This window comes from Cervus elaphus, chromosome 9, assembly GCF_910594005.1.
Source record: "Cervus elaphus chromosome 9, mCerEla1.1, whole genome shotgun sequence".
Classification (NCBI taxonomy): domain Eukaryota; kingdom Metazoa; phylum Chordata; class Mammalia; order Artiodactyla; family Cervidae; genus Cervus; species Cervus elaphus.
In genome coordinates, this window is record NC_057823.1 from 42,818,987 (window position 1) to 42,839,973 (window position 20,987).

The 20,987-nt window shown below is 36.0% G+C and overlaps 1 protein-coding gene and 1 pseudogene across 1 annotated transcript; one reads left to right on the forward strand and one right to left on the reverse strand.

Moving 5' to 3' along the window:
* Positions 1-2,348: 2,348 nt before the first annotated feature.
* Positions 2,349-3,296, forward strand: LOC122700762 (olfactory receptor 49-like). The gene has a single exon (XM_043913819.1). The coding sequence runs from the start codon at positions 2,349-2,351 to the stop codon at positions 3,294-3,296; it is 948 nt and encodes a 315-aa protein (XP_043769754.1).
* A 2,214-nt stretch (positions 3,297-5,510) lies between these two features.
* Positions 5,511-6,493, reverse strand: LOC122700763 (annotated as a pseudogene).
* Between the last annotated feature and the right edge of the window lie 14,494 nt (positions 6,494-20,987).

A 20,987-nucleotide genomic window follows, 5' to 3' on the forward strand; every position in this document is an offset into this window, starting at 1 on the left:
TTATTTATTAATTTTGTGAAATTTGACAAATTTTTGATATCATTTATTAATTTTGTGAAAGGGCATAAGTTAATGTAACAATACAGTCTATGTCATATAGTTTTTATAAAGTTCAAAAAGATATAAGTACAATTTTTGGAAGAGTTTACAGGACATAGCATTCAATAAATGTAGTTGGAGATTATGCTGCTGTTGCTACAGATAATGATAAATATCAAGATCCTTCTCATGACCTGATGCATGTACATGACATTATATAGTAGTTGAAAGATTCAGTCTTGAGCAAAGCATCTCTAATGGTTTTGCTGGGTTTAATGTGTTTCTTATAGAAATTGTGTTTATAAGTTCTCACTTTTCTAATTTGGGGCACTTTTACTTTTCTTTTAATTGGATTTTTAAAAATATTCTCTGGAGGCTATTGTGCTACTAGAAACCCTGGCCTTAGGGAAGCAGAAATAATGAACTCAGGCTTCCCTTCCTTTTCCAAGTTCTAATAATCTACAGATATATACCAGCACTTCATAGTTGTGAATCATTCATTCCCCAACAAAGTCTTTAAAAATTCACATATCAATACTGTTGCAATCACCAGACTTTGTTTCTTAACTTTCTGAGGCTGTCAGAAGAAGGAAGCGAACTTTTAAGTATGATTCCAATCATAGGCAAAACCCAAATCATGAAGTTACAGAGAAGGAATACCTGGAAACCATGTACTTGAACATTCATAACAATTTTGAGGTATGCTTCAGCAGGTAAGGACAGAATTTACAATATTCTTTTTTAATTGATACTGTTTGCTCACATTGCTTTTGGATTATTTGTTTGTTTTCCCCCAAACTATCATTTCCTCCTGTTCTGTCTCTTCTTTTTGTTTACACAAGCTTAAAGCAAAATTTTGGAATTGATTGAATAAATCTTTATTGTTTCCAATTGAGTTTAAGCAAACTCCAGGAGATGGTGAAGGACAGGAAAACCTGGCGTGCTGCTGTCCATGGGGTTGCAAAGAGTCAACCATGACTTAGTGACTGAACAGCAACAACACCTGAATCTTTAGCTTCTGCCCTGCATCACTATAGCCTTTGAGATTCCCAACAATTGTTCATATTCAAACCAACCATTTATGAGATGACAAGAAAGCCTCTTTCAAGTAATATACTCCACAATTACTTTTTCCTTATTCATCTAATCCATCAATATTTCTTTTTCTTTGCAAGATTATAGGAAAGTAAACTGGTTGCAGTGTTTCATACCAAGCCACTGTATTGACAAATTAAGTTCATACTTATTTAAATACTGAATTTGTGTTACTGTGTTAAGAGTGGTCATTGTTAAGAATCATAGTGCTTTAACTTTAATTTTGGTCTAACTTATTCCTCTTACTCATAAAAAGTGTAACATGCATGAATCATATATTTATCTGTTTCCTCATTATGCAGTAAATAGATAATAATAAAAGTGAGTAAAAGAATAAGCTAATGAACTTTTAGGATCAGATAGCCATCCAGCAAAATCACCTTCTCTCCAATGAGTGTCTTGTTTTCTCTGTGCTTTTGGCCCTTGTTTTCTAGTATGAAGAATACAAAATTATGCTTTCACTGCTTCTCTTAGGAATATTCAAAATTCAAAAGTTTCATTTTTCTACTCCCTCTTGGCTGAGTATTTGCTCTGTCTCTCTGAATTCTAAGAAAAATATAATCAGTATTGACAAGTCATTTATTTAAACCTTTCCCTTACTCTTGAAATACCTGTGAATATCTCATTTGCTATAAGATGTGATTCTACATGGAAATTACATAAAGTTGACTTTATAGTGGACGATCTGACAATACAGTGGCTGGAACTTGTAAGTCAAAAGTAATGAACGTATTATGTAATCATGTTTAGTTGTTTATTTCAAAGCACTTTTTCTTCTCAATGATAAGCTAGCTTTGCAACTTTTCCAGCACTCTAAAATGCTTTACATCTGAATGGATTAAGGACACTGTGATGTGTTTATCTCAAAGGACACTCTATACATCTGTTCACAAGACTTGTGAAGAACTAAATTCACTGTTAGGTTCTCTACACTGAGGGGAAACTCACAGGTCTTTCAATAGGATATTTATCACAATCTTATTGTGGAACTAATTCAGCTATTATGAGTGAATTTCACACTTGAACTCTTACATCTGACACAGTTTATCTCGGGAGCTGTTTATACACTGGAAGAATAATTATTTGTTTTTATTGTTTTTCTTCCACAAAAAGAAAATACAGTTAAAATCTATATGTGGATTATTTCCAAGATTTAGATACAAAGACCAATCATAAACTTCTTTTTTTATTATGCCAGGTGGAAATGAGAAATTATGGATCAAAGAAACAAGACCATTGTCACTGAGTTCATTCTTCTAGGATTTCAGAGCAGGAAAGAAGTAGAAATTCTTCTTTTTTCTGCATTCCTGCTTATGTACGTGACGTCTCTGATTGGCAACACCATTATTATCCTTTTGGTGTGTGGTGACTACCGTCTGCACTCACCCATGTACTTCTTTGTAGCCAATCTTTCTTTCCTTGAGGTTGCAATTACCTCCACGGTGGTGCCTAAGATGTTAGCAAACACATTTTCCCTCACCAAAGCAATATCCTTTGTGGGATGTCTTACACAGTCTTTCTTCTACTTTCTGTTGGGATCCACAGAATTCTTCATCTTGGCTGTTATGTCCTTTGATCGATATGTTGCCATCTGCCACCCACTGAGGTATGCCATCATCATGAACAAACAAACATGCATATCATTGCTTCTGGGATCTTACGTAGGTGCATTTTTGTCAATTTTGGCCTCATCAATATTAACTGCCCCTCTGCCCTTTTGTGGGCCAAATGTAATTAATCACTTCTTCTGTGACAGTGCTCCTGTGCTAAAGTTGGTCTGTGCAGATATCTCTCTGGCTGAGCTGGCTGACTTTGTCTCCTCTGCTGTGTTGCTGTTGGGTTCCTTGCTCCTGACAGGAGTGTCTTACACATATATTATTATTACTATCTTTAGAATTCCCTCTGTCCAGGGACGGCAGAAAGCTTTCTCCACCTGTGTTTCACATATCACCGTAGTAACACTTTACTATGGAAGCTCCATCTTCATCTATGTCCGCCCACAAAAGGGTAATGTGATGGATGTTAACAAATTTGCCACAGTGCTAAATACCATTGTGACACCAATGTTGAATCCTTTCATCTACAGTCTTCGAAATGAGAAAGTGAAAGATTCCCTGAGAGATGGTGTCTATAAATATGTGATTATGCTAACAAATCTTTAAAATCTCAAAAATGATATATTTACAACAAAGATACCTTCATGTCTGGCTTTAAAATTATTTTATCATGTAATTACTTCCAAATGAATATGCTCACATAAGGAAGGGCTTCCTTTGTGGCTCAACTGGTAAAGAATCCGCCTGCAATGTGGGAGACCTGGGTTCGATCCCTGGGTTGGGAAGATCCCCTGGAGAAGGGAAAGGTACCCATGCCAGTATTCTGGCCTGGAGAATTCCATGAACTGTATAGTTCATGGGGTTGCAAAGAACTGGACGTGACTGAGTGACTTTTTTGCGGAGGCTTCCCTTGTAGCTCACTTGGTAAAAAATCTGCCTGCAATGAAGGAGACCTGGGTTCAATTCCTCAGTTGGGAAGATCCCCTGGAGAAGGAAATGGCAACCCACTCCAGTGTTCTTGCCTGGAGAATTCCATAGATAGAGGAGCCTGGCTGGCTACAGTCCATGGGGTTGTAAGAATTGTACACAACTTATCGACTAAATCTCCCATAAGGAAGGAATTAGGAGAGCAGATGTTACTTTTCTATCTCTCACCAGGCTCAGCTAATAGTGATTTATATAGATCTAAAAAATTATACATACATTCATAACAGACACACACATAATGACAGAGATGAGTGATAAATATGTGATTATTCTATTTTCCTGTGCCTCTAGTGTTTTAAAAATCAAATTCATGTACAAGCAAATGATTTAAACTCAAACAATGCCAGGACTGGATGTCTCTGGTTTAGGCAGTTCCTCAACTTTACTGCAAAACCTTAAAAAGAAAAAAACGTATACTTTTAAAAGTATCAATATTTTTTACAATTAATGCATATGTATTGTCTTAATAAAATAGTATAAACATTATTTGAATTTAATTTGAAATATTATATATAGATTATTTGTTATTTAAATTTTTATTTAATTGTACACTGATCTACTCATGGTTCCATATCTGTTACAGTGTATAACCATTATGCTCCTATTTCTGTGCCATAGTGTGATTATAAATCTACCTGTGACAAAAGAATTCACCAAAACTTAGAAGATAATCATTCACAGAAAAAATAGAAGAGTGACAGAAACCTATCAGATTTTTCTACCCAAAATCTTTTTTTCAGAATGGTAGGAAATTACGATAGCCCCTGAACTTTCATGTAAAATCATTTATAAGAAGAGATTTTTAAAATGCTAATGCTAATAATAATCTGCAAATTTCAACATAACAGCCAGATCACATTACCTTTTCACTATTTGAAGGAACCTGTAAAATATCTTAATTAGATATAAGTGAAGAAGTCATTTCAAAATTGGAGAAGGCAATGGCAACTCACCCCAGTACTCTTGCCTGGAAAATCCCATGGATGGAGGAGCCTGGTAGGCAGCAGTCTGTGGGGTCGCTGAGTCGGACACGACTGAGCAGCTTCCCTTTCACTTTTCACTTTCATGCATTGGAGAAGAAAATGGCAACCCACTCCAGTGTTCTTGCCTGGAGAATCCCAGGGATGGGGGAGCCTGGTGGGCTGCTGTCTGTGGGGTCGCACAGAGTCGGACACGACTGAAGTGACAGTAGCAGCAGCAGCAGCATTTCAAAAGTCTTAGTTGAACGTGAAGTACAACCCATCATTGTTACTATAAGTTATAGATTTCACAGGAGCCAAATTGTCTCCTATAAAAAACAAGTAATTTTTTCCCCATTTTCTTACACTATTTCTTTCTTTTGCTGTATAATATTGTTAGGCAAAAATGCAATAGGGCTTGCCAAATGGATTCCATTATGCAGTTCACTCATGCTCCTTGCTAGATCCTGTTTTCCCTATTTGATATGAAAAGCTCTTAAACTTCCATTCTTTTCTCTGCTAAAATGCCTAAATAATCTACATTTAGGAGAAAAAGAAACATATTTATAATATGCTTAACCTTGCGGTCTCCAAGTCAGGGTCATGGAAGAAACTATTCTGAAAGCTATCCTTCGGTAACCCAACATGTCCACACATCACAAGACCTTATCAAAGTTATGGGTTCAGTTTTCACATTTCCAGGTAAAAATTCTGCTCCCTGCCGGCCCTTAAACTTTACCTGACAAATATTGTCAGCCTCAGGCCAGGCTCCTAAGTCTCTCACAACTCCATTAATACCCAGCAAACAACAAAATATATCCCCTTATCACAGTTCAATCCCACTTGAGTATCTGTAGCCACTGTTTCGATATAATCATGTTCTGAAAGCCAACTGAGTGTCCAACAGCAGCAAAGTCCTCATTAGGATAGACATGCTGGTGCCGATAATTAGTAAAGTTTGGTTTTTAACTGCATTTTTTGGGTCAGTTGAGCTGGGGAGAGCTGGACAGCTGGAAGTGAGCTTCCCCATTGTTTTCTGTTTTGTTTTTGTATCACTTTTCCACCTGTGAAGCACAACACCCACCACCAAGTGCAGCTGCAATTTCTGACACTTTGTGAAGCATCAAGGAGGCCAATCCGACCCTTCATCGCTCCTCCCATGAGTGCGCCTGCCACAGGCAGTTCTGCCAGCTTGTATTTTTCAGCCTTCCCCCAGGTTTTGGTTCTCTCTTCAATAGTCACAGCAGCACTGTTGACATGGTCTTTAGTGCTTTCAATCTTCTGCTGAGAATTCACTAGGAGAGAGAAATCAGTGTGACCAGTTGGCTAAGTTCAATTAAGTCCACTTCTAAGGTCTCCCATGATTCTGCAGCATTTTAATCTCGAGGAGTTTCAGGCAACGCATCCATCTGAGTCATACTCAGGATCAGCTTCATTTTCAATAGTATGAAATGTTCTCAGTCATGGATCTAAAGAAGGCTGTAATAAAGTTTCTTCATCATTAAATTGTTTCTTAAGTTCTACAGATTCTAGATGGAGCTGGAAAAATCCTGCTGTTGCAGCTGATGCATCTTCAACAGAATCTATCATTTTCTTTAGAAGTCCTAGGTCATCCTTTTGGACTTTCAAACAAAGCTTCTCCATTCCTCCAATATTGCAGCAGAGTTGCTGAACTGTACATCCTGCATTGACATGCTCTTCATGTAACTTGTCCCATGTTCAGCACCTCTAATATTTCTCAGTATTTACCTGGCATTTTCTTAACATCTCCAGGTCTGTTGGGATTACCATTTTAGTAAATTTCTGGATAGCTGGTTCAAGAAGGCATAATTTCACTTTTTCTTCATCTTCAGACATCTTTAAAATATGTTGTGCTTCTCCTACTTGCAACAACTGTCTTCTCCACTTATGCAGAAAAACCTCCTTCAGTGGTGCTTGAGGCTGATAGGTAGGCATGGCACAGATGTGGGGGCCCAAAACAAGTAATTTTGAAAGCATTCTGTTGGCATAGACGGTGGTTTAAATGCACAAATCATAAAGATACTCTTCTCATATACAGCCTCAATTTTTGACCATTAAATACTCTGTAAATGATCCAAACATGTCTTTAGTCTGTGATTTTAAAAACCCAGATATAAAGAGTTACAATGATCTGTATTTATTTGTCAATTAGTCTCAGCTTCTTTATAATCAATTTTTCCTAAATCCTAGATATTAATTTTCTACCCTCCATTTCTCTGACTTGAAAATCTTGACTGTCCCTCTTTTAGTAAAAATAATGATTGATAACAATATTTTCATTTATATTAAAACGATAACTCAAAGTGCGCTGTTGTTCCTCAGCACCTAGCATAGTACCTGGTACCTAACATTTTTCAATAAATTTTATTAAAAAATATCATTGTCTAAAATATCTCAAATGCTAAAGGAGTATTAAAAGCCTATTTCATTCTACCTCCATCCTGTACCAATTCACTGTACTGAAATTATTAGTGATGTTCACACTTCAGAATGTCAGTGGTTGCAACCACTCTATCTTGCTCGTGTCTTGTCATCTTGCTGGTAAGTAATCCAATTTCAAAATGTTATTTTGAGAAAAATGGAGCTGAACCCAAAGAGAACTCTTACAGCCACTAGATGATAGGGCTATCTCATCAGTGGGACAAGGTAATATACCAATTTCTGTCAGTCACTGATGAAGAACTGAGTACAGACTATGTTAGATCTTTGGTGCCATTATTCTGATACACAGATGGGTACAAGAGGCCCTTAACAGCTTTCAGGCAAGAAATACTGGTATTTGAGTGAAAGTTAGCTTGTATAAGGGACTTCTCTGGTGGTTCAGTGTAAAGAATCCACCTGCAATTCAGGAGACACAGGAGACATGGGTTCGATCCTTGGGTCAGGAAGATCCTCTGGAGAAGGGCATGGCAACCCATGCCAGTAGTCTTGACTGGAGAATCCCATGGACAGAGGAGCCTGACAGGCTACAGTCCATAATGTTGTGAAGAGTCGGACATGAATGAGGAGACTTAGCACATTTGCACTTAGCTTATATAAAATGAAGTACTGTAGTTCTTCAATGGTTTCATCTATTTTCTACAACTATGCTGCTGCTGCTGCTGCTAAGTCGCTTCAGTCTGTCCGACTCTGTGCGACCCCATAGACAGCAGCTCACCAGGCTCCTCCATCCCTGGGATTCTCCAGGCAAGAGCACTGGAGTGGGTTGCCATTTCCTTCTCCAATGCATGAGAGTGAAAGGGAAGCTGCTCAGTCGTGTCCGACTCAGCGACCCTATGGACTGCTGCCTACCAGGCTCCTCCATCCATGGGATTTTCCAGGCAAGAGTACTGGAGTGGGTTGCCATTGCCTTCTCCATCTACAACTATGATATGTGTTGAGAAGATTTAGAAATTTCCAGGGAATGAATCACCCATTTCTCATTTGTATTCTTCCAATCATCCAAAGAAAAAACGATTATCATTTTAGATCTAATTTTTCAGAGAAAATCAAAGGGCAAAACATTTTTATCTCATATTAAGCTAGTATACACTTGTGAAAAGTGAAAGTGTTAGTCACTCTGTCATATCCTACTCTTTGTGACCCAATGGGTTGTAGCTAAGTGGGCTCTTTTATCCATGTAATTCTCCAGGCAAGATTACTCGAGTAGGTAACCATTCCCTTCTCTAGGGGATCTTCCACACCCAGGGATTGAATCCAGGTCTTCTGCATTGCACATAGATTCTTTACCATCTGAGTCACCTAGAAAGCCCAGTGTACACTTGTAATCTAAATCAAATAAGTATACTTCAAGAAAAGGATGCTAAAGGATAATGGTGCTCATTAACATGGAGGCAAGTATTATAATAAAGTTTATAAAGTTAAAACTTGAAGCATGTAGAAAAGCATACAGAAAATCTAGATGGCTAAATAGAATAAATACAATTTGGTTTAATGTTTGATGTTTATTAATAAGGGATGTAATTTATTACTTTAACACAAAAGGATAAAATAAAATGTATCATCATCTCTAAAGAGGATAAGGCAAAAGAGAATAAGGCTATATTTCAACCATCTACTATAAAGCAACTTTAAATAATGAAAACAGAGCATTTGCTGGTTTCTTACAGTCAATGATTATGTGAGAAACTCAAATATAAGCAAACAAAATTAATTTGTTTCATATATTTTAAAAATCTCAAGAAAAAATTCATATTCTCATGTCTTTATAAATAAATTATAGATATATAGGAAGAAATAGTGTTTCAAATGCTATTTTCATAAAATAGAAGAGGAACCCCTTCCAACTGATTTTATAATCTCAGAAATCCACATTAAAATAATAATAACTTATAAGAACATCACAAAAATAAAAAAAATTCTTAATGAATCCAACATATGTTTCTCATAATATTAGCAGTCCTTTCAAACTCAAAAGGATGACATGTCATATTTTACTAGGTTTTTATTATAAAAATGTTTTGCTGTTTATGTCTTAAAAAACCAGCCAATTAATGCATCAATTACCTATTGGATGAGAAAATTATACTATTTGATTCAGAAAACAGTTAAAAACATACTACATTCTACAATGTATGTGTATGTCAAATTATTAAATTGCACATGTTAAATACAATATGTATAAAGCTTTTGTCAATTATACTTCAATAAAACTTAAAAGAAGCTAGTTGTCATGTGGAAGGGGATTTGGAATAAAGAATTCTGTATGATGCAAATTAAGAGTGCCCAAACCTTTCCCAAGTCTTTTTTTCTAAAGTCACCATGAATGTTCATATCCAGCCATGAAACCAGTGAGAAATAAAAAATACATCCCCCCTTATTTAAGGGAAACCCCCAGTGGCTAAGTGGTAAAGAATCATTCTGTAATGGAAGAGACTTGCAGGAGATGTGGGTTCGATTCCTGAGTTGAGAAGATCACCTGGAGGAGGAAATGGCAACCCACTTCAATATTCTTGTCTGGATAATCCCATGGACAGAGGAGCCTGGCAGGATACAGTCCATGGTGCTGCATAGAGTCAGACATGACAGCAGCTGAGCACACATGCACATAAATTAATTAAGGCAATATCAATATTACTGTGGTATTCCACAGCTGTGGCATTCCAAAGTTATTCCATAACTTTGTTATGTCAGTTCAGTTCAGTTCAGTCGCTCAGTCATGTCTGACTCTGCGACCCCATGAACCGCAGCACACCAGGCCTCCCTGTCCATCACCAACTCCCAGAGTCCACCCAAACCCATGTCCATTGAGTCGGTGATGCCATCCAACCATCTCATCTTCTGTTGTCCCCTTCTCCTCCTGCCCTCAATCTCTCCTAGCATCAGGGTCTTTCCAAATGAGTCAGCTCTTCACATCATGTGGCCAAAGTATTGGAGTTCCAGCTTCAACATCAGTTCTACCAATGAACACCCAAGACTGATCTCCTTTAGGATGGACTGGTTGGATCTTCTTGCAGTCCAACTTTGTCATGTTGCTTTATCCAAATCCAGTTTCCTATCTTAGTGACATATCTAGGTGTAACTTGATGTATTAAAAATAAAATCATAATGTAGTAAGAACATATATAGTCATTTTTTATGTTACAGCTACTTTTTATTTTTATTTTTTTACAGTTACTTTTTAAAGAATTAAAAACTTAAACTTTGTAGCAGGAAAGAAATTACAGAGATCAGAGCAGAAAAAAAAAGAAAAAGAAATGAAGGAAACAATAATAAAGAAACATAAAACTAAAATCTGGTTCTTTGAGAAGATAAACAAAATTGACAAACCATTAACCAGACTCATCAAGAAAAAAGAGAAAAGAATCAAAGTAGCAAAATTAGAAATGAAAAAGGAGAGGTTACAACAGACAAGAGAGAAATACAAAGAATCATAGAGACAATTATGAGCAACTATATGGCAATAAAATGGACAACCTGGAAGAAATGAACAGATTCTTAGAAAAGTTCAACCTTCCAAGACTGAACCAGGAAGAAATAGAAATTATGAACAAGCCAATCACAAGCCCTGGAATTGAAGCTGTGAAAAAAATCTCCCAAAATACAAAAGCCCAGGGCCAGATGGCTTCACAGGTGACTTCTATCAAACATTTAGAGAAGAGGTAATGCCTATCCTTCTGAAATTATTCCAAAAAAAAAAAAAATGCAGAGGAAGAAACACTTCCAAACTTATTCTATGGGGCCAACATCACCCCTATACCTAAACAAGATAAAAACATCACAAAAATAGAAAATGTAGGACAACATCACTGATGGACATAGATGCAAAAACCTCAGCAAAATTTTAGCAAACAAAATTCAGCAGCACATTAAAAAGATTATACACCATGATCAAGTTGGTTTTATCCCAGTGATAAAGGGTTCTTCAATACATGCAAATCAATGAATGCAATACACCATAATAAAAGATTGAAAGGTTAAAACCATGTGATGATCTCAATAGATGCAGGAAAACATTTTGACAAAATTCAGCAACAGGTTATGAAAAGAACTCTCCAAAAAGTGGACATAGAAAACCCTACCTCAACATAATGAAGGCCATACACAATAAACTCACAGCAAGCATTATTCTCAATGATAAAAAAACTGAAAGCATTTCCTCTATGATCATGCCCAATCTATTATTCAACATACTTTTGGAAGCCCTAGCTATGGTGATTAGAGAAAAAAAAGAAATAAAAGGAAACTGGATTGGTTAAGAAGAAGTGAAACAAATGTCATGTACTAATGTGTATAATCACGATGGTGTGATCATTGAACTAGAGCCAGACATCCTGGAGTGCAAAGTCAAGTGGGCCCTAGGAAGCATCATTATGAACAAAGCTAGTGGAGGTGATGGAATTCCAGTTGAGTTGTTTCAGACCCTAAAAGATGATTCTGTGAACATGCTGCACTCAATATGCCAGCAAATTTGAAAAATTCAGCAGTGACCACAGGACCAGAAAAAGTCAGTTTTCATTCCAATCCCAAAGAAAGGCAGTGCCAAAGAAAGTTCACACTACTGCACAATTGCACTCATATCACAGGATAGCAAAGTAATGCTCAAAATTCTCCAAGTCAGGCTTTATCAAGTATGTGAACTGAGAACTTCCTAATGTTCAAGCTGGATTTAGAAAAGGCAGAGGAACCAGAGGTCAAATTGCCAACATCCGTTGGATCATTGAAAAAGCAAGAGAGTTCCAGAAAAGCATCTACTTCTTTACTGACTATGCCAAAGACTTTGACTGTGTGGATCACAACAAACTGGAAAATTCTTAAAGAGATGGGAATTTCTTTCCAGACTACATTACCTGCCTCCTGGAAAATCTGTATGCAGGTCAAGAAGCAACAGCTGAAACTGGATATGGAAGAACAGACTGGTTCCAAATTGGGAAAGTAGTACGTCAAGGCTGTATGTTGACACCCTGGTTATTTAACTTCTATGCAGAGTACATCATGCAAAATGCTGGGCTGGATGAATCACAAGCTGGAATCAAGATTGCCAGGAGAAACATCAGTAACCTCAGATATGCATATAACACCACCCTTATGGCAGAAAGCAAAGAAGAACTAAAGATCATCTTGAAAGTGAAAGAGGAGAGTGAAAAAGTTGGCTTAAAACTCAACATTCAAAACTTAAGATCATGGCAACCCATCACTTCATGGCAAATAGATGGGGAAACAATGGAAATAGAGACAGACTATTTTGGAGGGTTCCAAAATCACTGTACATGGTGGCTGTAGCCATGAAATTAAAAGATGTTTGCTCCTTGGAAGAAAAGCTATGACAGCATATTAAAAAGCAGAGACATTACTTTGCCAACATAGGTCCATCTAGTCAATGCTATGATTTTTCCAATAGTCATGTATGGATGTGAGAGTTGGACTATAAAGAAAGCCTAGCACCAAAGAATTGAAGCTTTTGAACTGTGGTGTTGGAGAAGACTCTTGAGAGTCCTTTGGACTGCAAGGAGATCAAAGCAGTCAATCCTAAAGAAATCAGCCCTGAATATTCATTTGAAGGACTGATGCTGAAGCTGAAACTCCAATACTTTGGCCACCTGATGGGAAGAACTGACTCATTTGAAAAGACCCTGATTCTGGGAAAGATTGAAGGCAGGAGAAGAAGGGGAGAACAGAGTATTAGATGGTTGGATGGCATCACCGACATGATCGACATGAGTTTGAGTAAGCTCCAGGAGTTGGTGATGGACAGGGAAGCGTGTTGTGCTGCAGTCCATGGGGTTGCAAAGAGTTGGATGTGACTGAGCAACTGAACTGAAGTGAAACTAATTCTCTATTTAATGAATTGTTATAAACCCAAGGAGAGGCAAATGTTTGCCAGCCTCAAACCTAATGTATTCAACTTGAATACTGAAAACAGATACATACATATTTTCAAAATGCTTAAATTTGATAGCTTTATAATGGTAAGAATGTTTTTTTATTTCTGTTTTCTAGCAAGGTGAACAGTTAATTACTTTCTCATAAGACAAGTTTATATAAATCCTTTAATGAAAATATTATAAGTAAAAGTTCAGTTGTTAAAATTATTTTCATAGCTTCAAACTTTATGGAAATATAGAAACAACTATGCCATAAATAGACTAAACAACAAAACTATTTGTCATATTACTGTGATAAAACAGTCACCCCAAGTTTAGTCAAACTTGTTTTCTTCAGCTAATTAGTTTGGTTTTATTTAGTTAGCATAGATCTAGCTGATGTTCTTGGTATTAATAACCCTACATGAAAGTACTTCCCTGGGGGAATCTCTCCTTCTTCCAGGAATTCTCCCCCAAGAGCTTTTCAAATAAACTCAGAATACTTATTTCTCCTGGCAGCTCTATCATCTCAAACAATAAACAGGATGACTTCTACTTTCAAATTCTCTTAGGTCACAAGAGGGTAAGATTTTACTTTATAAACTGGATCTATAAAGTTTGCCAGAAATCAAATATCTCTAAAAGAATTACCACACTATCAACATATTTGGAAAGTTCAATTTATATTTAAGAATTAGAAAAGAATCACCAAGAGGATTATGGTTCACACTAAATTAAATGCTAGTTCTCTTCTTAAAAAGCACACACACACATTACATCACCTATCTTTAGAGAATGTACTTATAAGATGGATCTTGTTTAATAAACTTAACATTGACATTTCTGAAAAGTTAAATGTAAATTCATAAAAAATTGAACAATTTAGAAATGTGTATTGTTATGGATTTTTCCTCTGAGATAAGAATTTATTTGTAGTCTCCACTTAGTCCCTTTCATGTTATACTGTATGTATTTTGGTTTTGTAATTTCCTTATAAAAGATACCTAATGTCTCCAGTCTGTACCAGTACCCAGTGTTTTTCATTTTTATTTTACTCTTTTAAAATTTTGATCCTGGCCAAGTTGTTCTAACTTCTATTTCTATCATTGAGAAGCAGATACACTTTTCTGTAGATAGGAAGTAGACAATGAAAAGTGTTATGAAACTTCTTGCTCCTACAGGAGAAAATAGACTTTAATTCAACTGTTATGAAAAAAAGTGATAGTTTTAATATATTATTTTTAAAAAAGTTTCTCATTAGGCCAAATGAAACACTTAAGAAATATTAACAGATTTCTATCTTAATAAACTGAGTGGACATAATTTCCAAAGGAGTTATCTACCCTACAATTATATGTATTACTAATGGAAGACATCAGTAAATTCTATCTACTGTTGTGCATCTGTTCTTCCCTCAGAGGTGTGGATGTTTTGAAAATAAAGGTTATGCTTAAATTGTGTACACAGGTTTAAATATGAGCCTACTGTGAATAAAAAATAACATAAAACTGTACAAAGAAGCTGAATAACCTTACCTGGACAAAAAAGTTTATCTAACTAAATTGTTAGTTTATTGCATGGCTTGATGATGCTTTGGATTATTAATTTTTATCAATTGATACAACCTGCTTCAGAGTTAGATACAATGTTCTCAAAGTTTGTGGCAGAAATGTCACATTTATTCAGAAAGAACACATCATATTTTAAACTCTGAAAAATACAGCCAAGTACCTCCTGAATGAAGCATGTATGTTTTAGGTTAATTCCACAAACCAATATCATAATTTTATAACTCAGATTTTTGAAAATCAATATTATTGCTTTATAGAAGTTTGAGATTGTTGGAAACATGAAAAAAGTATTTGTGTGTGTATATTTATCTTAGTAATGATTCTAAAGCTCTGAAATATATATTGTACATTTTATTCAAAATATTCTATTTAGTGGAAGGTAGCAGTTTTAGATATATGCCTAGTTTGTATAAAACCTTTTGTCTTTGTTGTATATTGGTTTTGATTATTTAGCTATTAAAATATCTTTTAAAATTCAATTACTTCTCTCTATTGTTAAGAAAAGTTAGAGAGAGCAAAAGAATTTGCAGTAGCAGTGCTTGAAGTAGTTAAGGATTTAAGTAAAATCAGTGACTGTACAGGCTCCATTTTTATTCTGATTGCTAATTATATTGCAAAGATTCATGAATCCATTAAACAAGGAAGTATCAACCCCAGCATCTATGCTACATAAATATATGATTTGAAGCAATTTTTATTTACTCAACATATTACTGTCAAAATTATACTAGTGATGCTATAAATTAATCTTTATATTTGATCTATGTATTTACCATCGTGAGTAAAGCTTTGTCCTTCTGCCTGATTCTACAGTTCATTTAACTCTATCAGTAATACTTTTCACTCGATAAATTTATTAAGAAAAAATTTATATTTTTAGAAATGTCAACATGATATGAATATTGAATTTACTCATATCATAACTATATGACTATGACTAACATCAAGGGTTCTTATTCCAGGAAGTATCCTGTAATGGATGTAGGAAGAACAAATTAAAGACATTGTAGATTTAAAAAAGGTAGCATGTTAATTCTGATAGTACAGATATATTAAAACCATTGGAAGCCAAAGGAGATTAGTTAATAACTTTGAGCAGGGTTGTAAGAAAAGTACCCAGATGTGCTGAAATATTGTCTCAAATTTTAAGGGATGTGTAGTCTTGTTTGATATAGATAAGAAAATTTAAAAAGTAGACAAAGTGTATAGTGAGGAGTGATTTCTTAAGGGTCCTGAATTTTTTTATTAAAACAATATAGTTATTTGTTTGAGACACATAGCTAATTTTGGACTCAGTTGCTCATGTCCAAGTAAAGAATGTTAGAACCAGATGCTGAGAATAACTTTCTGATATCGCCTGGAGTGTGTAATAGAAAGCAGAAGATTTACATATTAGGTAAGTTTCTCATTGTAGATCAGTTCAGTTTAGTTCAGTCGCTCAGTCGTTTCCGACTGTTTGCAGCCCCATGGACTGCAGCACGCCAGACCTCCCTGTCCATCACCAACTCCCAGAGTTTACTCAAACTCCTGTCCATTGAATCAGTGATGCCATCCAACCATCTCCTCCTGCCTTCAATCTTTCCCAGCATCAAGGTCTTTTCAAATGAGTCAGCTCTTCGCATCAGGTGGCCAAAGTATCGGAGTTTCAGCCAAGTTTAAACCAACTTTTTCACTCTCTTCTTTCACTTTCATCAAGAGGATCTTTAGTTCTTCTTTGCTTTCTACCATAATGGTGGTGTCATCTGTATTTCTGAGGTTATTGATATTTCTCCCAGCAATCTTGATTCCAGCTTGTGCTTCATCTAGCCCAGCATTTGTAGATAAGAGCAATGTATAATGGTACAACTATTTTAATCAATTAAATAGTAATAGAAATTATTGTCTGAATAATGTGCTATTTGTAGTCAAAAGAAAACTTGCATTGTCAGCATAACCAGGATACTATGGGGATGTTATCTGTATGAGACAAATGTCGTTACTCATGACTAGGATGCCTATGTCTGGATTCGTTCCAGAGATCCAGTGACTCAATGAATCTGATCCCTCATTGGGTTAGAAATCCCTATTCCTGCATCAATCAATCTCCTATTAGTGAGGTTTACCAGTAAGTATGGAGGAAAGTAGAATCATCTCCCACAAATAGGGCACAAGAGAGTCATTTCTAAGAAGCTTCTCCAACTCACGTCCATTAGAGAAAACAAAATGGCAGCTACACTTCACGATCAACATAAATTCTGAAGATAAATTATAAGCCATTACAATTTTGCAAAACAATTAAGACTTTAAAGGAAAACTGTTTACTAAAAATGGACAGAATAGATGAGAGTTGGGAAACATTTTTATATAATTTATTTATTTCAATTGGAGAATAATTGCTTTACAATATTGTGTTGGTTTGTTCCATACATCAACATGAATCAGCCATAGGTATACATATGTCCCCTTCCTCTTGAACCTCCCACTCTATCCCACTCCTCTACATTGTCACAGAACACCAGATATGAATCATAAAGCAAATTCTCACTGGTTATTTTACATATGGTAATGTATATGTTTCAATGATATTCTCCCAGTTTGTTGCATCCTCTTCTTCCCCCACTGTGTCTACAAGTCTGGTCACTGTACCTGTGTATCCAAAACTGCCTAGCATGTAGGTTCATGAAAGGTTGTTGCTGAACGATCAGACACCGGGATTCTTGGCCTCCGGAGGAGACAAATTCAATCCGGGGCCAGAGACAAGGCTGGATCGCTCAGAGCTTTTGTGTAATAAAGTTTTATTAAAGTATAAAGGAGATAGAGAAAGCTTCTGACGTAGGCATCAGAAGGGGGCAGAAAGAGTACGCCCCTGCTAGTCTTCAGCTGGATGTTATATAGTCACTAGCAGTATGTTAATGAAAAGAAAGGAATGTCTTAAACTCAGAATGGCACCAGGTAATTCATCCCAGGCCATAAAATGATTGACTTGAACCTTGTAGAAGGGCAGATTACCATACAAATAGTTTTGGTTACATAGATTAGGGGAACAATATCTGAGTATAACATACTGGTTTGTCAAGTAGGTTCTGAGCCATTTGGCAGAACTTGAAGGCAGAGTCTAGGGTACATTAACATAGCTTAAGACACACATTTCCATAAGAAAAAATGTATTGGTTAACTCAAGGTTTGAGAATAGTTAGCTTCCAGTGAAACCAGGTGTCATGGCAACACAGCATTTTAAGAGAAACCTCCTTTTAAATTTGTACAGAGAAGGGAAAAAAAAAAAATATATATATATATATATATATATATATATATATATATATATTGCCAGTTTGTTTCCTCCTGTGGCTTAAGAGAGATAAAAATGTCTGGCACTTGCAGCCTATTTCCTCCATTCGGAGACCCCTGGCCTTCCTGCCTGTTACCCTCTTATTCATCGCACCATCTTTTTAGATTCCATATATATATATACATGTATACATATATATATGAGTTAATATAAGATATTTTTTTTTCTCTTTCTGACTTACTTAATTCTTTATAATAGGATCTAGGTTCATCCACCTCACTAGAACTCTCTAAATGTGTTCATTTTTAAGGCTGAGTAATATTCCATTGTGTATATGTACCACGACTTCTTTATCCATTCATCTAGGCTGCCTCCATGTACTAGCTACTGTAAATAGTGCTGCAGTGAACATTGGGGTACTTTTTCAATTACGTTTTTCTCAGGGTATATGCCCAGTATTGGGATTACTCTGTCATATGGCAGTTTCAGAGAAACATATTTGAAGTAGTTTTATTAAAAAGTGATCATTGGTTGAATGTAGAAGTTAAGATATAGCCAGAAGAAAATGATTAGACATGTCTATCAACAAATTAGGGTTATGATGGGGTATGCAATAGACTAGCAATAAAAATAAATAAAGAAAAATAGGGCAGCCTGCCAAAATGCACTCTGTTCATTTAAATGTAGTAAATCTCCTATTGTAAAAGAGATTGGGTCATAGGTCTGGAACTCCAAAGATTAAAATAGGAGAGTTTGGTAAACTTGAAACCTTGAGAGGAGATAAAATTATTCACAGAAAGCATAAACAAAACCATGAGAACAAAACGTATGATTTTCCATTTTAAAAGGTAGTTTGAATTATGTATGTGATGTATATAAAAGGCATACAAATAGATAGCTTTTTAATGTTTTTTAACCTTGTGTCAACACTAATTATTGAAGCTAAAAGTCTTTCTAAACCTGGAAGGAAATGGTCTAGAGACAATATTGTTTTCCTTTTCTGCAGATAATGTTTTCACTGGGCAATGACCTTTAACAATGAAACTACAACTGTGATGGAATTCATCCTCCTTGGTTTTCACACTACTTGGGGCATGAAGATCTTGCTCTTTACATTCCTGACTGTGTATGTGACAGTTTTAAGTAATGCTATGATCTTCCTACTGGTGTGGAGTTAAAACTGCCTTCACTCACCCATGTATTTGTTCTTTGCAAACCTCTCACTTTTAGAAATCATGCTCACTTCTGTGAATACCTAAGATGTTGGCCATTACAATTTCACAAATAAACACTATATCCTTTGAAGGCTGTATCACACAATCTTTCTTCTATTTCCTCTTTGGGACAGTAGAGTTCTTCATCTTGCAATTATGGCATTTGACTGCTATGTTGTCATCAGTATCCCTTTGAGATACCTAACCGTTATGAGGATCCAGGTTTGCCTAAAGTTGATCATAGCCTCTTGGGTGAGAGGATTATTGTATAATCTATTGCCTTCCATTGCAACCATAAAATTATCATTCTGTGGTGCCAATATTATGGAACACTTTTTTTTTGTGACACTGCCCCCATGCTGCAACTGGTATGTGGTGATCTCCAATTGGTAGAAATGGTTCATTTTATCTGTTCTGCAGTTCTCTTTCTGAACTCTCTCTTCTTTACCTTGATTCCTTATATCTTCATTGTCTTTTTGAAAAATTGCTTAAAAAAACCCCTCCCCTGTGCCCTAATTCTGAGGAAGCCACTGACTTACTTGGGCCATGCAATGAATGGTGTACTTCAGACCCTATGCACAGCCATGGACAAAGTGTTTGTGCAGTATGCAACATTTGCAAGTGTGCTTAGTCACTTCAGTAGCATCTGACTCTTTGTGACCCTGTGGACTGTAGCCCACCAGGCTCCTCTGTCCATGGGATTCTCCAGGCAAGAATACTGGGGTGGGTTGCCATGCCCTACTCCAGGGGATATTCCCAATCCAGGGATCAAACCTGTGTCTCCTGAGACTTCTGCATTGCAGGCTAATTCTTTACCACTGAGTCACCAGGGAAGCCCAGTACACAGCATACTCAATCATAAACAGCAGTCTGGATACACTATAGGACTTAACACTTTAGGTTTCTGTCTGTGGGGGGAAACAAAAACTTTCCATCTATTTGCCATCTGTTTTCCCATCTATTTGCCATGAAGTGATGGGACCAGATGCCATGACCTTGGTTTTCTGAATGATGAGTTTTAAGCCAACTTTTTCACTCTCCTCTTTCACTTTCATCAAGAGGCTCTTTAGGTCTTCTTCACTTTCTGCCATAAGGGTGGTGTCATCTGCATATCTGAGGTTATTGATATTTCTCCCACCAATCTTGATCCTAGCTTGTGCTTCATCCAGCTCAGGGATCTTCATGATGTACTCTGCATATAAGTTAAATAAGCATGGTGACAATATACAGCCTTAACATACTCCTTTTCCTATTTGGAACCAGTCTGTTGTTCCATGTCCAGTTCTAACTGTTGCTTCCTGACCTGCATACAGATTTCTCAAGAGGCAGGTCAGGTGGTCTTATATTCCCATCTCTTTCAGAATTTTCCACAGTTTATTGTGATCCACATAGTCAAAGGCTTTGGCATAGTCAATAAAGCAGAAATAGATGTTCTTCTGGAACTCTCTTGCTAACTCCATTAACCACAGTAAAATTTAAAGAAAGCATTAGTAAAAGTTTTAATTTTGCAGAGTTGACCACTTTAAGTATCTAAAAAAATAATAAATAAATTCATTTTGATTTCTACATTCTAGCAACCAGTATTGGTTGAAGTGAACAATCCACTCTCAAGAGTTAACCAAGCAGATTATTCAGCACCTGCTTATATGTCCCCTGAAGATTTCAAGCTAAGTCTTTGTGCTAGTTGGATGGTAGTTCAAATATATAGTGCAAGCCAGGTTTTCTGAAAGTGAAAATCAGTTACAAAATCAAATGATAAAGTAATTGCTAAAATAGGTCTATTTATTAGTTACATTGATTAAAATCATTAGTTTACAAATAATCATAAGGACATATATAGACAGGATGTCAATACATTGTAGTTACTGCCTTTTCATCATTTGTGTTCTGAAATAGAGATACAAGGGTTAATAAAAACTACATTAGGAAAGTTGATTTTTATATACATTCTAATTACTAGAAACTGGTTTTTAT

Coding starts and splice junctions, on each gene's coding strand:
- LOC122700762 (XM_043913819.1), top strand. CDS start 2,349: ATGGATCAAAGAAACAAGACCATTGTCACTGAGTTCATTCTTCTAGGA.